This window comes from Chinchilla lanigera, unplaced genomic scaffold (assembly GCF_000276665.1).
Source record: "Chinchilla lanigera isolate Chin_1 unplaced genomic scaffold, ChiLan1.0 scaffold00007, whole genome shotgun sequence".
In the NCBI taxonomy this organism is placed as follows: Eukaryota; Metazoa; Chordata; class Mammalia; order Rodentia; family Chinchillidae; genus Chinchilla; species Chinchilla lanigera.
The window spans coordinates 5,537,964-5,557,339 of record NW_004955408.1 but is presented as its reverse complement, the minus strand read 5'-3'; the positions used below and the strand labels follow the sequence as shown (position 1 = coordinate 5,557,339).

Genomic DNA, 19,376 nt, shown 5'->3' with positions numbered 1-19,376 from the left:
CGGGCCGGCTCTCCACTTCTGCGGGAGAAGACGAGCGGCGGCCGCGTCGAGCCTCCTGCGCTGCCCGAGTGACAAATCCTGACGCGGAGGGAGGGCAGGCTGGGTCCGGGCCGCCGACCCCGCAGGTCGCAGGCGCAGGCGCCCGGGACCCCCGCCCTGCAGCCCCGCAGCCCTGTGCGGAGCGTCGTGTCGGCGAAGGTGCGGGTCCTTACCGCTTGAAATCCCGCATGAGTCTCCTCCGCGCCGGAGTCGACATGCTCCTCAGCTGCCCCGCGGTCAGTCTGAAAGAAAAGAGTCCCGCGAGCCCCCCCCACCCCCCGGCGCCGCGGCCGAATCACTGCGGGTCGCCGTCGCCGCCGCTGCCACTGCACAAACAACCCGCAGTGACGTCTCCCTCCGCCGCCTCCGGATCCCTCCGCCCTCCGCCCGTACCACGCGCGAGCCCGGGGGGGGGAGGCCGGGGCGTGCTGGCGCCCCCGCGGGCCGGCGGGCTGCGGGCCGGGACGGGGCCAGGCCGGCTGCCCGCACGGAACGACAGACTGTGCTCTCCGTGCCCACACGAGACACTCCGGACTCGGGGACCAGGAAACCCAGACGCTACCCTGTCCCGTGCCACCCCCCTCACTGGTTTAGGTTCCCCAGAGGAGCTGAGGAGACGTATCCGGGACCAGCGATTTCAGGGAAAAGGGGGGGGTGGGATGACGTAAGGTCACGTGACCGCGGGCGGCGTTGTCAACAATCCACCCCTGGGGGGGAGGGGGAGAAGTCTCTAGAACCACGTGTCCCTGTGACGCGATTAGAACGGGTCACGTGGGGGCGCCGCCGGCCTCTGAGTTTCCGAGTGGTCTGCGATGTGGGTTAAGCCCGAGGGCTGAGAGTGGGGACGCTTTTGTTAGTCATACTCCCCCTGTCCGGGCCACAGGGACATTATGCAAGGGGTCGTTTGATCCGCTGTTCCTTAAAACGGGACCCAAACGCCTGCGTGATGGCGTGCGCCTGTAATCCCAGTGCTCTGAGAGGCTGAGGCAGGAAGATCACAAATTTAGACATGTCCTGGGCAATTTAATGGTCCTTCTGCCTCAGCCGTTTCTCAGAATATTTAAACAGGTCCGGGGCATGGTGCCGCACGCCTGTAATCCCAGTACTTGGAATGCTGCGGAAGGAGGCTTGCCATCAGTTCAAGGCCAAACTCATGAAGGTTTTATGCCCAGACCACAAACAAATAAACAGAACCAAAAACAATTTGGGCTTAATTCTTCTCTGGTCGGCTGAGTGGCCTATCAATCCCAGTATGTGGGGCAGGGAGGGCGACTGAGGGGATCACACAACGTCTAATAAATTTAGCGCTGAATTCTGAGGCCCACATAAAGTAACCCCCCCTGAAGTGCTTCCTTAGGGCCACCAAATAATCCCTTCGTGCACTGCAGTGGCGTTTCCAGGGTTGGAAGTTGGGGAAAGGTAAAGAATGATGTATAGAGATTGTCTTTGAAGAGTTCACAGAATAATGGAAATCTGACTTACTTTATGGGTCTGCTTTCATTTGAAGAGTGTGTCAGAGGCCGAAGCTTTGCCTAACATATGGTCTCCTGTTTGTCAAGAAACGTGAGGGTGCGATCTTCAGAGCCTATCATTGGGTGGTTGGTTGTCACAGAAACCTACAGAAATGATTCAGATCTGGGGGAAGAGATGCTGCAGACCGGGTGGGTGTTATACATCCAGCCTGAGATGTTATTTCAGGTTTTCTACCGAGTAAGGCCCACAGGACCAGAGGTGCCCCGGCCTGCTTTCTCCTCAGAAATGTTGATCCCCTTTATTTCCTTAAGTCACTCCATTCTCCCCGTCCATATCCTCCTGTCCAGCACTGTTACTCAGGAGGACTCTGAGCACTTTCTTTGCTATGCACTTAGGGAGCTCTTCAGTTCAGGGGGGTGGCTATGAGGACCTTCACACTGCCCCAAGGTTACGCACAGCAGCATGGGCCACAAAGGGTTAACTCTCCCCATTTTCCTGATCTTCAAACTCTGCTTATATCTCTTGTTTGTAGTTACTTTGGTGACTGAATTAGCTAGCCCTTCTGTCTTGCTGTGCGTTCAGTCTGTAATTCTCTAAAAAGCTCGATGTTCTTACCTTTACTTTTTTGCCTTCCTGCCATAGCAGCGCTACTCTCCCATAGCTAAGGAGAAAGATACAAGAGTTACATGTAGTGAAATACTAAAGAACACTTTCTTTTTTTTAAATTACACTTTTGACATGCATAGTGATCACTTTAATGGTGGGGAATTTGTACTGTATGTAATACATCTTAATTCTTTGTTTCCCGTATTCCCCTCCCTTTCCTTCAATCCTTCTTCCCCTCTCCATTTACAAAACTATTGTCTTCCTTCCATTTTATTTATTTTTTATTTTTAGCAGTACTAAAGATTGAACCCAGGACTGTTGCACTAAGGTGCATCCCCAGCTATTCGCTTTCACAGGGCTAAATCCCCAGCACCCCTCCCACTATAAAACAGTTTTTGAGACAGGGCCTCACTACAATGCCCAGGCTGGGTTTGAACTTAATGGTCCTCTCGCCTTAGCCTTCCAGAGCGCTGGGGTTATAGGTGTGTGCCACATACCTGGCTGGATAAACTGTACTTCTTAAAAATCTGTTATGGTGTTCATCTAGCAGTTTATAGCTGTATTGGAAACTGATAGTTTGTGACATTCCAAAATGAAATAACATTTTGACAAATTCTGTGAATGTGCTTCAAAGCCCGGGAGCAGTGTATTAAGAATCACATACTATCCTGGTCAGCAAGCCTGCTAGAATTTGTGAAAAGAACAGTCTTAAAAGCTATAATTATATATTGTAGCAATATTGTATCTCTACATTGTGTGCTCAGGGAAGGCAGTGATTCACCCTGGTTCATGCTTGACCTGTTGCAAATGTTTAACCCACAACAAATACTTAATAAATACACTTAACAACAAGTCTTAGTCCATTTAACTTTTACTATGACATTTTTTTTGTTTTGTTTTTGTTTTTTTGTTTTTCTCCGGTACCAGGAATCGAACTCTTGACATTGCCCTTGCCAGGCAGGCGCTGTGCCACTGAGCTAAATCCCCAGCCCCTATGACATTCTTTTTTGTAGATAAAAATTATTCTGTAATATATGGTTGAGTAACTTTTCAAAGGAAAAAACAATTTTGAGTATTTTGTATAATAAAAACCATGACTACATCTTCTGGTCATGCGCTGGTCACTCTAGAAGTGTGGTAGAAATACTTGGGAAGCTTTATAAAAGTACTGATTTCTGGGGCTGGAGATTTAGCTCAGCGGCACAGCACCTGCCTGGCAAACGCAAGGTCGTGAGTTCGATTCCCGGTACCGGAAAAAAACCAAAAAAACAAAAACAAAAACAAAAACAAAAACTGATTTCTAATAACACTCATGTGATACCAGACCTTGGGGTTCAATCCCCAGTACCACAAACAAAACCCAACTGCTTTACTATACAAATTAAATCAAGATTTCTACAAGTGGGACTTTAAAGTTCTCCAAGTAATTTTCATGTATGAGCTGGGGTGGGACCCACTGGACTAGAATTTACTGAACAATACTAGTGGTGGCTTTTTTTTTTTTTTTTTTTAAAGTAGCTCCTGATCAGTGGTAGCTTTTTACATTTAATACTTCACAGAAAAGAAGTAAAGCCCCAAAGATTGTACTCCCTGGGTACTTGACTAGTGATAGCTTTGTTTTACACTGCATGCTGTAACTCCACCTGAGCCTGTCTACTTCTTAAAAAATTAGATACCCAGCCCTGATTCCCCCCTCTGTGTCCTTATGTATCACCATGTAGGTGGCAAAATCCTCTCAGTTATCTGCTTTCCTAAGGAGAGAGGTCTAAGAATTTTGGCATATATTGAGGGAAATTTTTAAAAGGCTTACAAGAAGTTGAAGATTTTTAGACGGCATAAAGCAGATATTTTTATTTTATTTATTTATTGTTTGTCTTTTTGAGACAGGGTCTCGCTATGCAGTTCAGGCTCGTCTTGAGTTCACTTTATAGCCCAGGCTGGTCTCGAATTGTAACGATCCTCCTGCCTCAGCCTCCAGAGTGCTGGGATTACAGGCGTGTGCCACCACGCCCAGCAAAGCAGATATTTATAAAAGGTTTGATTTTTTCTGTTTGTGGTGGTGGAAATGAACCCAACGCCTCGGCGCAGGCAAACGACACAATGTACCGCGGAGCTACACTCTCAAGAAAGATTGATTAAAGAACCGTCATATCCCAATTTTAAGGATGTATGTCGACTGGTGAGGTCGAACTGAAGTCTGTGGAATGAATATTAATGTAACTTAGCAACTTGAAAAACTAATCACACAAGATTTCTCTCAAGTCTCGTTTTACAAGTCGCCTCTGGTTAGCCACGACGGCCATCCCTCTAGGACTCAGCATGAGCAGCTGATGTTCTCAGGGCAAATCCATGATACAAGTGGGACACCTCCGCCTCAGTTTCCCTTCCTTAGAAGAGCTGCAATCACAATGCAGTCAAAACGTGGGGTTACAACCCCTTTCCGGCTCAAAATCAACCTGAGTTTGCTCAACTTCAAGAGCCATCAGAGCCCTCTACCCCGCCTCCAAGAGGGACCCGATTCAGCGCCCACCTGAAGTAGCTTCCGCCTCTTCTCACTTTCCCTTCCGGGTCGGCACCCCGCCAGTATCCGGTCTTGGCCTCTGGCGTGGGCATCCGGTCTTGCGTACTGGGTCCCCAGCGTAGCCGCTCCGCCCCGCCGTTGCCATGGAAGCCGGTGGCTGGGTCTGACGGTGAAGCGAGGGTGGTGTTGCGCAGTCTCGCTGGGACTGCGCGGCTCCAGGCCAGCGGGGACGCAGAATGGGCTGAGGTGGCGGCGACGGCGACGGCGGGGATAGGGCGCGGCGCCGGGATTCTCAGATTTGCCTTTGACGAGAGGGTGGGGCTGAGGCTTTCCGAGCCCCCGGGGCCTTCTTGACTCGGGGAGGGAAGTGTGGGGATCTCCCGCTTGATGGCTACTGACATAGGGCGTCTCAGCGTCGGAGTGAGTGACTGAGGCAGTAGGTTTTCTACGTGCTGGTGAGGGTGGGAGCATCTCTGACAACTCACTCCCCAGATGGCCGTTCCCAAAGACGTGGCTCTCTGGAAAAGATTCCTTTTTTTTTCCCCCTATACTTGAAAGTAGGGGTTGGTTGGGTCTATGGGTTATACAGTTTGAAAAAAAAAAAAAAAAAAGTGTCAGTGTTTAACCATTTCCATTTTCTTTCCTTGTTTCTGTGAAGTAGAAGCCAGGCTTGGAAATGGAGAAGTATGAAATTCTTGGAAAAGTGGGAGAGGGAAGTTATGGCACAGTCATGAAATGTAAACATAAGAATACTGGGCAGATAGTGGCCATTAAGATATTCTACGAAAAGCCGGAAAAATCTGTCAACAAAATTGCGACGAGAGAAATAAAGTTTCTGAAGGTTGGCTTCTTTTGCCTTAATTGCTCTGTCAAAAGAAAAATTCGTATGGAATAAAAAGTGCATAAAAGAATGTCACTCAACACCTATCTAAGACATATAATAGAAAAATCCTTATTGTCTACAGTTTGTAACTTTACACTGATGCAAAATAGGTGCTTGTTTGTAACAAAGTTATGCCAATATTGTTTAATCTTAAATATCCAAATATAATGCTTAATAAAAAAAGTTTGCTTTGTGCATAGCATTGTGCTGAGACTATAAAGAGGTTAAAAATGGGTCTTTAAAGATTTTTGTAATTTAATCACAAAAATAGGAGGGTATATACCATTGTGCCTAGTTTGAAAGATTCTTGAGTGATTGATTTTCTGCAATACTGTATAGTAGAGGACAATACAGAAACAGCTACTCTCAGCCAAACATTCTAGGATGTTTCTACCTTGCTATATACTTGCATCATCTTATAAATTCCTGGAGGCTAACGCGCCCATTTTACATATAGGGGAAACTGAGGTGCTCTAGATGGAGAACAGTGAGGTTATGTACTATTATGAGGCATAATGTCAAGTGGTTGACAGTCCTGTTGGACAGGGAAGGTTTCTTTAAGATATGGAACATGACTTCAGGATTTAGAGAAGATGGATAAACTACCAAGTTCAGTTTAGGACAACAGCATGAATTCGGAAAGTCTAATGCAGGACAAAAGGACAAAGATCAAAAGCAGAAAAGAAAAAGTAGAGACATTTGCTTGTACAGAATTGGAAAGAGGTGAGATTAGTACGGTAAATTGCAGGTAGATTTTAAACTCTTCTAGGCTGAGTAAAAAATTTGATTTTGTGAGAGGTGAAAGTGAAGATTTTGAATTCAGTGTAAAGAAACTATAAAATTATGCCAGCATCATGTAGAATAGAGAGCTGAGAGTAAAAATTGGTCTGTTAAGAGTTTAATCTTAGAATACTAGTAAATGTCATGAGGACCCTTTGTAGAATGTAGCAATATGAATGGCAGCAAAAGTAGAATGAATTTATTGTGAAACAAGACATCCAAAGACTGGAAGGATACATAAAGGCAGGAGTCATATCTTCAAATTCAGTGACTCCTCCAGCTGATGAAAGTTTGAGAGACTTAAGACATCAGTTGGAAACTAGTTCAGTTTTGGAAATGTTGATTTGAGGTGACAGCAGTACATTTAAGTAAAGATGCCGTTAGGCTTTTATAAATAGGGAAAAATGAGAGCAGAGCAGAAGACAGAATCATCTGTAGATATGATGGGTCAATTTAGGGGAAAGAACTGAGGATGTGAAGGAAAGAGCATTAATATTTCTTGATGATTAGATACGAAACTAGTGGATGAAGTATGTATTCTATTTATTGGGATCTATCTAGATGCTTTAGGGCTTATGATCTTAACAGTGTAGTCTAAGTGTTTTATATGTGGTGAAAGCAGGTGTGCTTCTTGTTTATGTTATACAAAAGTTATTCTTGCTAGGTGTGGTAGTGCATGCCTGTAATCCCAGCACTTGGGAGGCTGAGGCAGGAGAATCACTTCAAGTTGGAGGTCAGCCTGAGCTACACAGTGAACTCAAGGCCAATATGAATTACACAGTGAAACCTTGTCTTAAAAAAAAAAATGCTTTCTTTGTAAATGTATATTAGATATGATGGATCCTTTTGTTTTCTAAATAAAAAATTAATATATTGTTATTAGGCATCTGTGCTAGTTAGAACTACTCTATTTGTAAATAATGAAGGGAAGTTGAAGTCAGTAGAGATGTGTTATGATTTTGCAATAGGTACCAGCCAGTCCTATTTCTGATGACCTACCACATAATAATTTTAAGCCAGAGGTGCACTGTGATAATCCGATTAGGAGACCCTTTCCCATGCAATATCTCTTGCTCTTTATTTAACTTGTTGCTCTAAAGCTGATTATTTTTCTCCTGAATCATTTTGTAAGAATAACCAATGTGATTGTGGCAAGAACAGAGAAAGATGAACGTAAAGATGTATCTTACTGTTAAGATTATTATGCAAATAGTTCTAAGGTACCTAAACTACTCTTACTGACTTTTCATAGGATTTTAAATTTAATGTAATCTAATTCACATAAGAGATTCCTTGGGTTAACATTCTTAGTCTAAAAATATGGCCAAAATTACTCAGTTTGAAGTAAGTCTTTATCTGTTAGAATTTCCATAAATAAATGACAAGTAATTTCATTTAATAAATCACAGAGAATATCTGTAGAAAAGCTGTCTAGTAACGGAGAAAGAGGAAGAAGGGGTAATAGAAGATTTCTAGGGTTTTCATGGTTTGTCTGAAAAAGCATCTTTCCTTAACCCTGGGTGAGTCTTCTGTAATACTTATTAGCTCACATCAACCTTTCACTGCTTTTGCCTGCCTTTAAAATAAAAACTAGACAGGAAGCCACTAAGTTTCCTTAGGTGAGGGATTAAGAGTGTAGTGTCCAAAAGCAGTCAGTTCTTTTCACTGTTACCTGTATTTTGTTGCTGTAGCGTTCTGGCATCTTTGGGAGCAAAAATAGGAAAGGAATCTGGCATTAGATTTTGGCGTGTTTTTCTATGCGTCATGATTCAAGGATTGTCATCTCTAGTTACAGAGAAGAAGAAAAATTGTCATTATGCCATTGGAGTAAAGGCAAATTTTACAAAATCAAAGTATATATTTTTAATCTATCCAATACTGAAAATATACCCCTTAATTCTTAGCCAAATAAATGTAAGTGATAATTTGGGGGGTTTTGGGTTTTTTTATTCTTCTGTGGTTGATAATTTGAAAAAATTGTTAAATATTTCAATATTGAATGCAATAATGTCAGTGTGTTAAAAGATAGAAGAAGCAGCATAGACCATTAAGCCTCATTTGTTTTCTAAGTAGATAATATGACCATTTTTGACATTTTAAAATTATTTTAACAATGAACAAAAATCATAAGTAATTGCATATTTATGTAAAATTCCTGTTTATAAATTGGCATTTCATATTTCTGAGGATTTTCAAGATTTTTTTATATTCTTTTGGTATAGTCTGACAAGTTTATAAGGTCCCCTAGAACTTATGGTTTACTCTCTAGGGTTATGGCCAAAGTTAAAAAACTAAGTAATGTACATTCAAGTCACATACTTAATGGTGTTGAAGGTCACACTTATTTGAAAATGTATTGACCTTAGGGGCTGGAAGTATAGCCCAGAGGTATAAGCATGTGCAAGACCCTGGATTCAGTCCCCATCACAAAAACAAAAAACAAAAGCCCAAAATCAACTCAACCAGAAGACCTTTTAAATTTCAGACATTAAATTTAACCACAAATTAAAGGATTTCAAGGTATTTCTCAGTAGTATACAAAGTTACAGTATAGTATATCACCTCTTAATTTAATTAAATTAATGCCAACTTGAGGTAAAGCAATATATTGCAATCTTTAAGTATTAACTATGAAAAAGCTGAAAATATTCTTAAAATAGAAAGTAAACAAATCAGTTGAAGTTTTGTTGAAATACATGGAGGAAAAGCTGCGAATATTTCTGTTCAAAATTATATAGATGTTATGCACAAATTATGATGTTTGAAATAATTTATTCAAATTTATTTCTTACATAGCAATTTCATCATGAAAACCTGGTCACTCTGATTGAAGTTTTTAAACAGAAAAAGAAAATTCACTTGGTATTTGAATTTATTGACCACACGATATTAGATGAGCTGCAACACTATTGTCATGGACTAGAGAGTAGAAGACTTAGAAAATACCTCTTCCAGATCCTTCGAGCGATTGAATATCTTCACAATAATAACGTAAGTGCTTTATAGTAAGCCAGACTGTAGGATGAATGTGAATCATGAGTGTCATTTCAACATTATTTCATTTTTGTGCAGGTGTTATAATTCTTTTTCCCTACAGTACTAAGGGACATCTTGAAAATAGGTATGGGGAGTATCACTACCTGACAATTTTGCTGGAGAACTAAAAAATATTTACTGAGTACATAATAATTGTAACTGTAGAGCAGACATGAGGTGCAAAAGGTAGTATCGATCATTTGGCTTAGAAGGATCAACCGTCACCTGAAGCACCTTTAATTGAGAAAGTATATGATAATGTTGAAAATCATGCACTCAGGAGGCTGAGGCAGGAAGATCGTTGAGAGTTCAAGACCAGCCTGGGCTCCAAAGTGAGCTCAAGGACAGCCTGAACTGCATAGTGAGACCCTGTCTCAAAAAGGCAGAAAGAAAGTGATGGGTCAATGGGAAGCCTTTTCTTTTTCTTTTTAGTACGGGCAATCAAACAACCTCCCGCTTGCCAGACAAGTGCTGTGCCACTGAGCTGCTGAGCTATATCCCTGCCCTAATGGGAACATTTGAGGGCAGTAGGGATTAAAGCAGGCAAATAGCAAGCCAGTATAGATGGCTTTAGGGGAAGAAAGGGAAAGCTAAGTGGCTAAGAGATGTAGGGCCTTGTCATTTAATCTATGGAAAAATCAAGAATGAGAAGATCAACTATTCTGATTTTTAGTGTTGATTTTAGCATTGCCTAGTTTAACTTAGCAGTTTTTTATGGAGCTTTATTTATTCTGCACATGGCTAAAAATTACTTATATATTCTAGAAATTACATATATATTCAAGAAATAACAGTAAATTATATATTTAAGAAAGAAGAATAAACATTTCAAAAATAGTTTTAAGTAGGTGATTCAAGTACAGCAACCATATATTTCAGATCAGGTATCTTAGTTTCTAATTCTCTGACTTGCTAATAGTCCATCTTATTTTGTGGCTTTGAAATTGGTTGAAATGAAAATTGGGTGTGCTAGCAGCTGGAATTCAGACTGTAATTTTCTTGCTGTCTGGATCCACGGGGAGATGATATAATGTGATACTGAAGAGCACATATCAGTCTTTGTAATCAGACTATCCTGTGCTTTTACCACTAAGTAATCTATGAAAACTCAAACAACTTGTGCAACCAGAGGTCACAGTCCATGACTCTGTGGCCTTGGCAAAGTTATCTAACCTCATCTGTAAAATGATATTGCCGTACCTCACAGATTTTTTTTAAAAGATCAAATTAAGTAGTAGATGGAATGAGTTTAGCACTCTGTCAGACATATTTTAAGCACTCAATACATTGCGCTGGCAGGGAGTCAGAAATAGTTGTGTTATCATTGTAGCTGTGTAGTATCTTGTCTAAATTAGGGTCCAAAAATATTTCTTGGATGAAGAGAGATATTGGTATGGACCAAACAGCCTTTGGAAATGACATAAATCTAATGTAGGATTTGAGTTGTAGCTAGGATTTTATTAGAATAGAAGAGGAAATACATTCAGATGGGTACCACTGAGAGAGTAGAAATAAACCTGAGATGAGGGCTCCAGAGAGAGGTGACGAGTCAGGTTACTAGGATGCAGGAATAGGGAGCTAACATTGCGCAGGTGCCCAGGGAGGGCGAGGTCTTACAGTCTGGAAGTTAATCCTCGACCTCCAACCAAAAAGTGTGGCCTTTTTCCTGAGGACACTGGGAAACCACTGGAGGTTTTTCAACCTCGCTGTGACAGGATAAAAAACAAAATCTAAGCTTACTTTGGCCAGAGTAGAAGATAAGAATGGGTAGAGACATAAAAAGATCAGAGGACATGCTGTTGTGACACTTCAGATACGAAGGGTAGAGGCTTGGCTGTGGGAAGGAGAGGAAGGATGATGGGGAGCAGATGGGAAGATTTCAAAAGGGAAATGATAGGAATTGAGAGCTAATTAGATCTAAGGGGATGAAAACAAAAGATGAAGTTAGAGGTAATTACAAAACTTTTGAGAACAGAACAATGGTGCCATGGGTAGTACCTGATTTCAGAAAGGGAAAGCGCTTTTAGATGTATTGATATATTTTAAGGGACAATGTGAGTTTCCAAGTAAAAACCTCGTGGCTTGCCAATTACATCATGGATTTAGAAAGTTATCAGAATGCACACACAGATTGGAGAATCACCATCTTAGACACTGTGGTTGAAGAAGAAAGGATGGATCAATCTCAGAGAAAAAGAAAAAACACAGTAGTTCTCAGCACCAAGTATGGCAGAGTATCTGAGATGGGGCGGAGGGCGGCGAGAAGGAGGCCCACACAAGCACCCACGCTCTGTTTCTATTGACTTTATTTAGAGTGAGAGTAAAATTTTCCATGTCCTTTACCTCACAGAACATTGGAAAGCTAGGTACATTTGAGAATTAAGGCAGCCATGAAAGAATGACTCGTGAAAATAGATATTATTGTACCTGTTATCTGGATGTCTGAGTTTATGTCTTGATTTAAAGTTATCATCCTGTTGACAAAAATTGAAATATCAAATGATTGGTATTTTATATAATTAAAATATCTGAGATATTGCCTATCATGGTATCCTGTTGAACTTTGTGAATTCAAACAGTTTAGAATCAGAACAAGCTTTGTATCTCCAGAAGTATTTGTTTACCATATTATTTAATGATGAAGACTTCTTTTGTTTTTTGTTTTTTTTTTTTTAAATTTTAAACTAGAGATTGAATCCAGGACCTTCCCATTGAGCTATATCCCTGGCTCTTTTTCTTTTCTTTTTTTTCTTTTTTTTTTAAGGTAGGGTCTTGCCGGATCATTAAGTTGCTTATGTTGACTTGAACATTTGATCCTCCTTCCTCAGCCTCCTGGAGTGCTGGGATTACAGGTGTTTGCCACCATGCCCAGCCACATACTTCCTCCAATAAAAGTATAATATTTAGTTGCAGTAACTAGTTCCCTATAGGGACATAATATAGCTGCCTCATTCTAGTGGTTTTGATAAAATTTGACCCAGAGATTATAAGGCTCTTCAAAACCATTTTAGAGGAGAGAGGATAGGTAGCTCACTGGTAGAGCATGTGCTTAGCATGTGTGAAGCCCTGGGTTCAGTTGCTAGCACTAAAGCAACAACAAACTTTTGGAAGCAATCAGAGTATAAATGCAAATATTTGGCCACTTATAGAGGAGAAATATTTATTTATTACCTTACTTGTTTTTTTAACATGTATGCATTGGGCATCTACCAATAACAAATTTATTTTACTAGTTTCTGGGGTTGCACCTTACTGTTTTTTGGGTTTTTTTTTTTGGTACCAGGAATCAAACTCAGAACCTTACCCTTGCCAGGCAGGCCCTTATACCGCTGAGCTGTATCCCTGGCCCAGGGGTTGCACCCTCCAGCAAAAGACTTCATTCCTACTCTTACACAATTAGCTATCCAACTTTCAGTAAATTTTATGAGCTATAAGTAATTCTGATTAATACCTTAGGTTTGTTGAGCTTTCCTAACCTCAATCCAACACTTACTTTCCTAAACTTGGGCCATTTTTACATATTTCTGACTTTTCCTTTTGCATTTTGAACTCCTACTCTTTTAACAAAGGATTATTATTATTGAAATGTTTAACAATTGTTAATATTATGCTATATATGTTTCATTATTTTGTTTCCTGAAGTAATTTAAAGTACTAAGTTTTACTGTAGAATATCTCTTTTGAGAAGGACAATTTCCTATATAAGCTCAGAATCAACACTGCATCCTAATTTATATTAAATTTTGGGCTGGGGATATAGCTTAGCAGCACAAGCGCCTGCCTGGCAAGCGTGAGTTCAAGTCCCGCTACGAAAAATAAATAAATAAATAAATAAATAAATTTTACCTAGTTATTTTAAAAATGTTTTTAACAACTGTTTCTTACCTTCAGTATCTGGTTAAGAACTGGAATTTTTACCCATTTAGTTTTTAGGGCAAATAGGAAATTCAGTTTTGCAGCCTACCTTCCACATTATTATTCAGTCTATTTTTTGCAAACTACTAGCTTATTTTTTTCACATAAACATGAACATTTATTATATAACACCAAGTGGGAAAATTGGTTAAATATAAGCTTTATTTGGTTTAGAATTCAGGTTCTGAGACTGTTGGAGGTTGTAAAGATTTGAACTCTTCTCCTTTTTGATGTTGGTTTTGTTTTCTTGGTTTGTATTTTTTGTTTTTTTGGTTTTGCAGATCGAACCCAGGGCCTTCACACTGGTATATCCTCAGTCTTTTTATTTATTTATTTATTTATTTTGAGACTGGTCTAACTAACTCATTAAATTGCCCAGGCTGAGTTTGAATATGTGATCCTCCTGCCCCAGCTTCCCAGAATGCTAGGATTAAAGCCCTCTCTTTTTTTCTTTTTTTAAACAGGAGAAGGAATATACAAAATTCATTACATGACTAAAGCAAGGGATTACTAGGCACCTTGAATTCTGTTCTTTGAGGGTATTTAAATTCAAGCCTTTAGGGCTATGTAGAAACAGGGGTATTTTAAATCAGACTACAGTATGGAGTTTTATGTTCTCCTGGAGATTATTTTATGTTGTCCGGCAGAGCATTCAGTTTCAAAGTAAAGAAAAATCAAACTCTTTGCTTAAATTCAAAATTTGATAATATTGTTTGAATTCAAATTTGATAGTTCACACTATCGAGAAACATTAACTCAAATTGTCTGAAAGATCTAAATATAAGAGCTAAAACTGTAAAACTCTTAGAAGAAAACATAGGTAAAAAACTGCATGGCCATATATTAGGCAGTATTTCTTTAGATATAACACCAAGAACAAAGGTTATCAAAGAAAGAATAGGAAAACTGGGCTTAAACAAAATTAAAGTTTTAATTTGTGCATGAAAGGGTACCATTAGAAAGTGAAAAGAAGGGTGCTCACTTCAGCAGCACATATGCTAGAAAATGAAAAGAGTGGATAGACTGAGAGAAAGTATTTGCACATTATGTTCACAAATATTTTAAAAATATTTGAAAATATTTACAAATTCTAAATAGACATTTAGAATCTAGAATATACAGAGAACTCTTTTGTCTTAGCAATACAAAGACAAGCCAATTTAAAAATGCACAAAGTATTTGAATAGTTTGGAAGTAACTGGAATCCTTATGCAATGCTAGTGATAATATAAAATGGTATAGCTGCTGTGGTAAACATTTTGGTGTTTTCCTCAAAAAAACAAAAAACAAAACATAGGCTGGGCTTGGTGGTGTATTCCTGTAATCCCAGCTCTCAGGAGGCTGAGGCAGGAGGATCACTGGGAATTTGAGGCCAGCCTGGGCTACAAAGTGAGTTCAAGGCCAGCCTGACTGCTTAGTGAAACTCTGTCTCAAAGAGAAAAAGAAAAAAAAGTGAAATCATTACTGTATGAATTTACCATATGACCCAGTAATTTCACTGCTACATATAGATCCAAAAGAACTGAAAACATGTTCACAAATCATTCCTAGAATGTAATAGCCCAAAAATTGAAATGACCCAAATGTATATCAGCTGATGAATGGATAAAAAAAAATGAGATGTGTCCTTTCAGTGGAATATTATCAGTCCATAAAAAGAAACAAAGTACTGCTACAGGCTACAATATAAATGAATCTTGAAAGCATGTTAAATGAAAAAGTCAGACATAAAATACCACATATTATTCTATTTAAGTGAACCATTCAGAATAAACAAATGTGTATTTTATATCTTTGGCGAAGTTTCTCTTCAACTCTATTGCCCTTCTTTTTTGGTACTGGGAATTGAACTCAGGACCTTGCACTTGCTGGGCAGGCACTTGTGCTGTGGAGCTATATCCCTGCCCCATTTTTAAATCCAGGTTTTTTGGTTTTGTAAAGTTGTACTTTATGTATTTTGTATACTAGTTGCTTATCATGTACATGATTTTGTAAATATTTTCTCCCATTCTGAGGGTTATCTTTTTGCTTTCTTTTTGAGTCCTTTTCTATTTGGTTCTTTTAAAATAATTTCTCTTTATTGATATCATTTATTCAAACATTGTATTCATATTTTTCTTTAGTTCTTTAGACTTCTTTGTTCTGTGAATATATTTAAATTAGTTGATTTAAAGACTGCTTAGTAAATCCAATATCAGCTTCTTCAGGGAAAGTTTCTGTTGAGTACTCATTTCATGTTTATGGAGCATACTTATTTCTTTGCATGCCTCCTAAATTTTTGTTGAAAATATAATCTGAGCAACTACTTTGAAGACAACAATATACACTACATTAACCACTGTTGATTTCTTATTATCCTGTTTTAAAACTCTGTATCATTTTTTTTGTTTTAATCTTTCTTTAAAAAAAATTTGGAAGCTCTGGATATCAATTTTCCATCTCTCTTGGGGATTGTTGCTGTTTGATACTTTCCTGAACTAATTTTTTTAAACCTGTGTTTTTTCAAATCAGTTGGCTTACTGGTCAGCTAATGAATGAATAAATAGATTTAAGTTAATTTACAGAGTTCTGCAACTATTATCAAATCTGGTTTTAGAAGATTTTCTTTTTTTTTTTTTTTTGGTTTTTCTCTGGTACCGAGAACCAAACTCACAACCTTGCGCTTGCCAGGCAGGCGCTTTGCCGCTGAGCTAAATCCCCAGCCCTAGTTTTAGAAGATTTTCATCAGTCCAAAAAGATTCCTCTTGCTTGATTTAACTCAATCCCAGTATCTTCCTCCAGTTCCAGACAGCCAGTAATTTACTTTCTGTCCATGGCTACACCTCTTCTGAACCTTTCTTATAAAAGGAATCACACAATATGTGGCCTTTTACATCTGGCTTATTTTACTTAGCATAATGTTTTTTGCAGTTTATCTTTGTTGTAGCATGTATTGTTTACTTACTGAGTAATATTCTGTTGTATGGATAATAGTACATTTTATTTATCGTGTACCATTTGATGGACATTCAGTTACTTTTTGTTTTTTGTTTTTGAGACAGGGTCTTGCTGTATAGTTCAGGCTGGCCTTGAACTCACTTTGTAGTCCAGGCTGGCTCAAACTCATGATGATCCTCCTGCCTTAGCCTCCTGAATGCTGGGATTACAGACATGCCACACCATGCCCAGCTCCTTTTAATCTTTTGAATGTGATTTACCTTTTTAGTATTGTTCGTTGTGGCTTCATTTCATTTTGAAGTGCTGGGTAGAGAAATAATTAAAAATATATAACTATTTTTACATTGTTTCACTGTCTTAATTAGCTAGGTTTTCTCTGTAATTTTGCAGAGATTCCCCAGATAAAGGAGCCTCATTTTAATATATTTCATTTTCTGTTTGTTTTTTAGATTATTCATCGAGATATAAAACCTGAGAATATTTTAGTGTCCCAGTCAGGAATTGCCAAGCTCTGTGATTTTGGTTTTGCACGAACACTAGCGGCTCCTGGTGACATTTATACAGATTATGTGGCGACACGGTGGTATAGAGCGCCAGAACTAGTATTAAAAGATACTTCTTATGGAAAGTATGTATATTTGGGGAACCTGCCCGGCCTTTCCCAAACATCTCTTTTTCCCTTAGTACTGACACGCTCTGCCCTCTTTGTCAGCACTGGTCTAAGAAGGGTGTCACCTCTAAAGGAACAGAAAGCTCCTACACCTGTGCCACTGGCTGCTGCTGGTAGGCTTCCCCTCTAGGTAGCTGAGACCTCTGCAGGGATCCTCAGGATGTGTCCCTGCTTGCTGGACCATGCCTTTGGCAGGGCTGCCTCTTCCGTTAGGCGTCTTTTTGCAAAGATTTTAAAATCATTTAACTCCTGCCAGTGTTGTAATAAGATCTGCCAAGTTTCCTGTTTCCTGGAAAAATGGCAGCCTCTTTGCAAAGACTGGCAAACAATAACTTTTAAATTGTCCTGTACCAGATGCCTCAAAAGGGAGCGCAGTCTCAGACCAATGTAAAATGGCAATTTAAAATACAAGTAATCAGTCCTGAAGAACATAAAGGAACAGAGATGTACGATGTAATACAAATGGGAAGACAATTCTTGTATGCTTTTCCTGGAAGATATCATTCTGTCATTATAGCAGTATCTAATATTAATGTGTACATTCTGCCGGAAACTGTTCTAAATGTTTTACATGTATTAAGTCATTTAATCTTCACAACAACCCTGTGATGAAGGTACTAGTATTATTCTCCATTTATTTTGCTGTGCTTTGGATTGAACTCAGGACCTTGCATGCAAAGTGCTCTATCATCATGCTACGCCCTATGCACTTCGTCCTTTTTAATAAGAGGACACCGAGGCACAGCTAGCTAAAGTAGTTGCCTGAAGCCACACAGCTGATATTAGTGGTGGAAGCAGGCTTCTAACTCAGGTGGTCTGGATGGTCTGGGTTTAGCATACTGTTTTCAAGATTCGTCCATGTCATAGCATATACTGTATTTCATTTCTTTTTGTGGATCAGTAATACTCCATTGTGTGAATATACCACATTTTTTATGCATTCATCAGTTGACACACATTTGGCTTGTTTCTATTTCTTTGTGATTAGGAATAATTCTACAAAGTTTGAGAGCAACTTGGGCTACAGAGTGAGCTCAAGGCCAGCCTGAACTGCATAGCGAGACCCTGTCTCAAAAAAGGCCAAAAAAAAAAAAAAAAGCAATAATGCTACAGTGAACATTTGTGCACATGTTTTCTCCACATATGTTTTTGTATCTTTTGGGTATATATTGTACCTAGGAGTTGGAACTGTGGTCTGTAAGGTAACTATATGTCTACTCTTTTGAAGAGCTTCCAGACTGTTTTCTATCGTAGTGATGGGGATACCAGTTTTGGCCAACATAGTATAACACTATTTTGGATACCCTCAAATCTGGGGGATTGTTGGCAAGGATGACTGCTATAGTTTGGATTTGGAGTAGTCAACCAAATCTTGTGTACAAAGGCGTGGTCACCAGCCTGTTGTGCTATTGGGAGGTCATTGGACCTCTAGGAGGTGGAGCCTAGAATAGGGAAGTTAGGTCATGGTGACTATACCCTTGAAGCAGTGTTAGGTCCCTGGCTCCCCGCCCCCTGTTTCCTGGCTCTTCATGCATTTCTGCTACCCGGTGCACTGAACCACCACAGGCCCAAAGCACCTGGGCCAAGTGACCATGGACTGAAACTTGTGAAACTGTGAGCCAAAATAAACCTCTCCTCCTTGTAAAGTGTTTCTCTCAGGTCAGTGGCCAGTTTCATTTTGACTTGTCTGATCATCCTCAGAATCCATTTGTACCCCCGCCTGTAGTTTTCAATGTTTATAACAAGTTGGATCCTAGAGTTGATCAACTCTGCAAGTTTTTCTACGAAGAAAACATTTAATGTGGACTGGAAGCCCTTGTTTATAACCACCTCAAAACTGGGTCTAGCTTTTGAAGCTGAGCCCCTTAATAAGATTCTGGAAGTTGAGGGCCCCAACTTGAAGGCAGAGTATGTGCACTGGTTATCATTGATCCAAATGATTCTAATATAGAAGCATGGTAGAACAGAATGGTAAAAAGTAAACCATGCAAAAATCTTTTTTTTTTTTTGTTTTGTTTTGTTTTTCTCCGGTACCAGGAACCGAACTCACAACCTTGCACAAAAATCTTTAATAAAATTATTAAGAGACCCTTGTGATTCCCCTGAGACCATTCAAATGCCTGTAAGCATGCTATCTGTCTGTCTTTCTTAAATTAATAAACTTTAATTTTTTTTCCACTACCGGGAATCAAACTCACAACCTTGTGTTTGCCAGGCAGGTGCTGTGCCACTGAGCTAAATCCCCAGCCCCAATAAACTTTAATTTTTAGAACAGGTTTTAGTTTGTGTACAAAGGGTTTAGTCTTTGTGTTTAGTTTATGGGAAAGTTGAATATAAAGTGCAGTGCTTCTATCACCATGCACTAAACTAAAGTAAAAAATGATCAAAGATCTAAATATTAAAAAACAGAAACAGTAAATCTACTGGAGGAGAAAATAGGTAGAAATCTTGAAGGCATAGGGGTAGGCAGAGAGTTCATGAACAAAGACCAAACTGTATGGGAAATACTTCAAAGA

General features: G+C 39.6%; 2 protein-coding genes across 11 annotated transcripts in view; one reads left to right on the top strand and one right to left on the bottom strand.

Annotated features, from left to right (window-relative positions):
* Positions 1-4,721, bottom strand: part of Ube2b (ubiquitin-conjugating enzyme E2B) — a 19,527-nt gene extending 14,806 nt beyond the window's left edge. The window contains exons 1-4 of one of the 4 annotated variants that reach the window (XM_005376138.2): positions 4,649-4,721; positions 2,128-2,173; positions 1,522-1,655; positions 213-281 (exon numbers count right to left, since the gene is read on the bottom strand). In XM_005376138.2, coding sequence (XP_005376195.1) covers positions 213-256 — 44 coding nt within the window. In that variant the 5' untranslated portion in view covers positions 257-281; positions 1,522-1,655; positions 2,128-2,173; positions 4,649-4,721. Of the gene's footprint in view, positions 1-212; positions 394-625; positions 645-1,521; positions 1,656-2,127; positions 2,174-4,648 lie in introns of those variants that run through there. The other 3 variants (XM_005376139.2, XM_005376140.2, XM_013508521.1) reach the window with 3 other exon arrangements.
* Positions 4,722-4,767: 46 nt separating this feature from the next.
* The window catches only part of Cdkl3 (cyclin-dependent kinase-like 3), an 85,630-nt gene continuing 71,021 nt past the window's right edge, over positions 4,768-19,376 (top strand). For 2 of the 7 annotated variants that reach the window (XM_013508493.1, XM_013508498.1), the window contains exons 1-3: positions 5,301-5,480; positions 9,099-9,293; positions 16,640-16,818. In XM_013508493.1, coding sequence (XP_013363947.1) covers positions 5,316-5,480; positions 9,099-9,293; positions 16,640-16,818 — 539 coding nt within the window. In that variant the 5' untranslated portion in view covers positions 5,301-5,315. Of the gene's footprint in view, positions 4,955-5,297; positions 5,481-9,098; positions 9,294-16,639; positions 16,819-19,376 lie in introns of those variants that run through there. The other 5 variants (XM_013508506.1, XM_013508512.1, XM_005376149.2 and 2 more) reach the window with 5 other exon arrangements.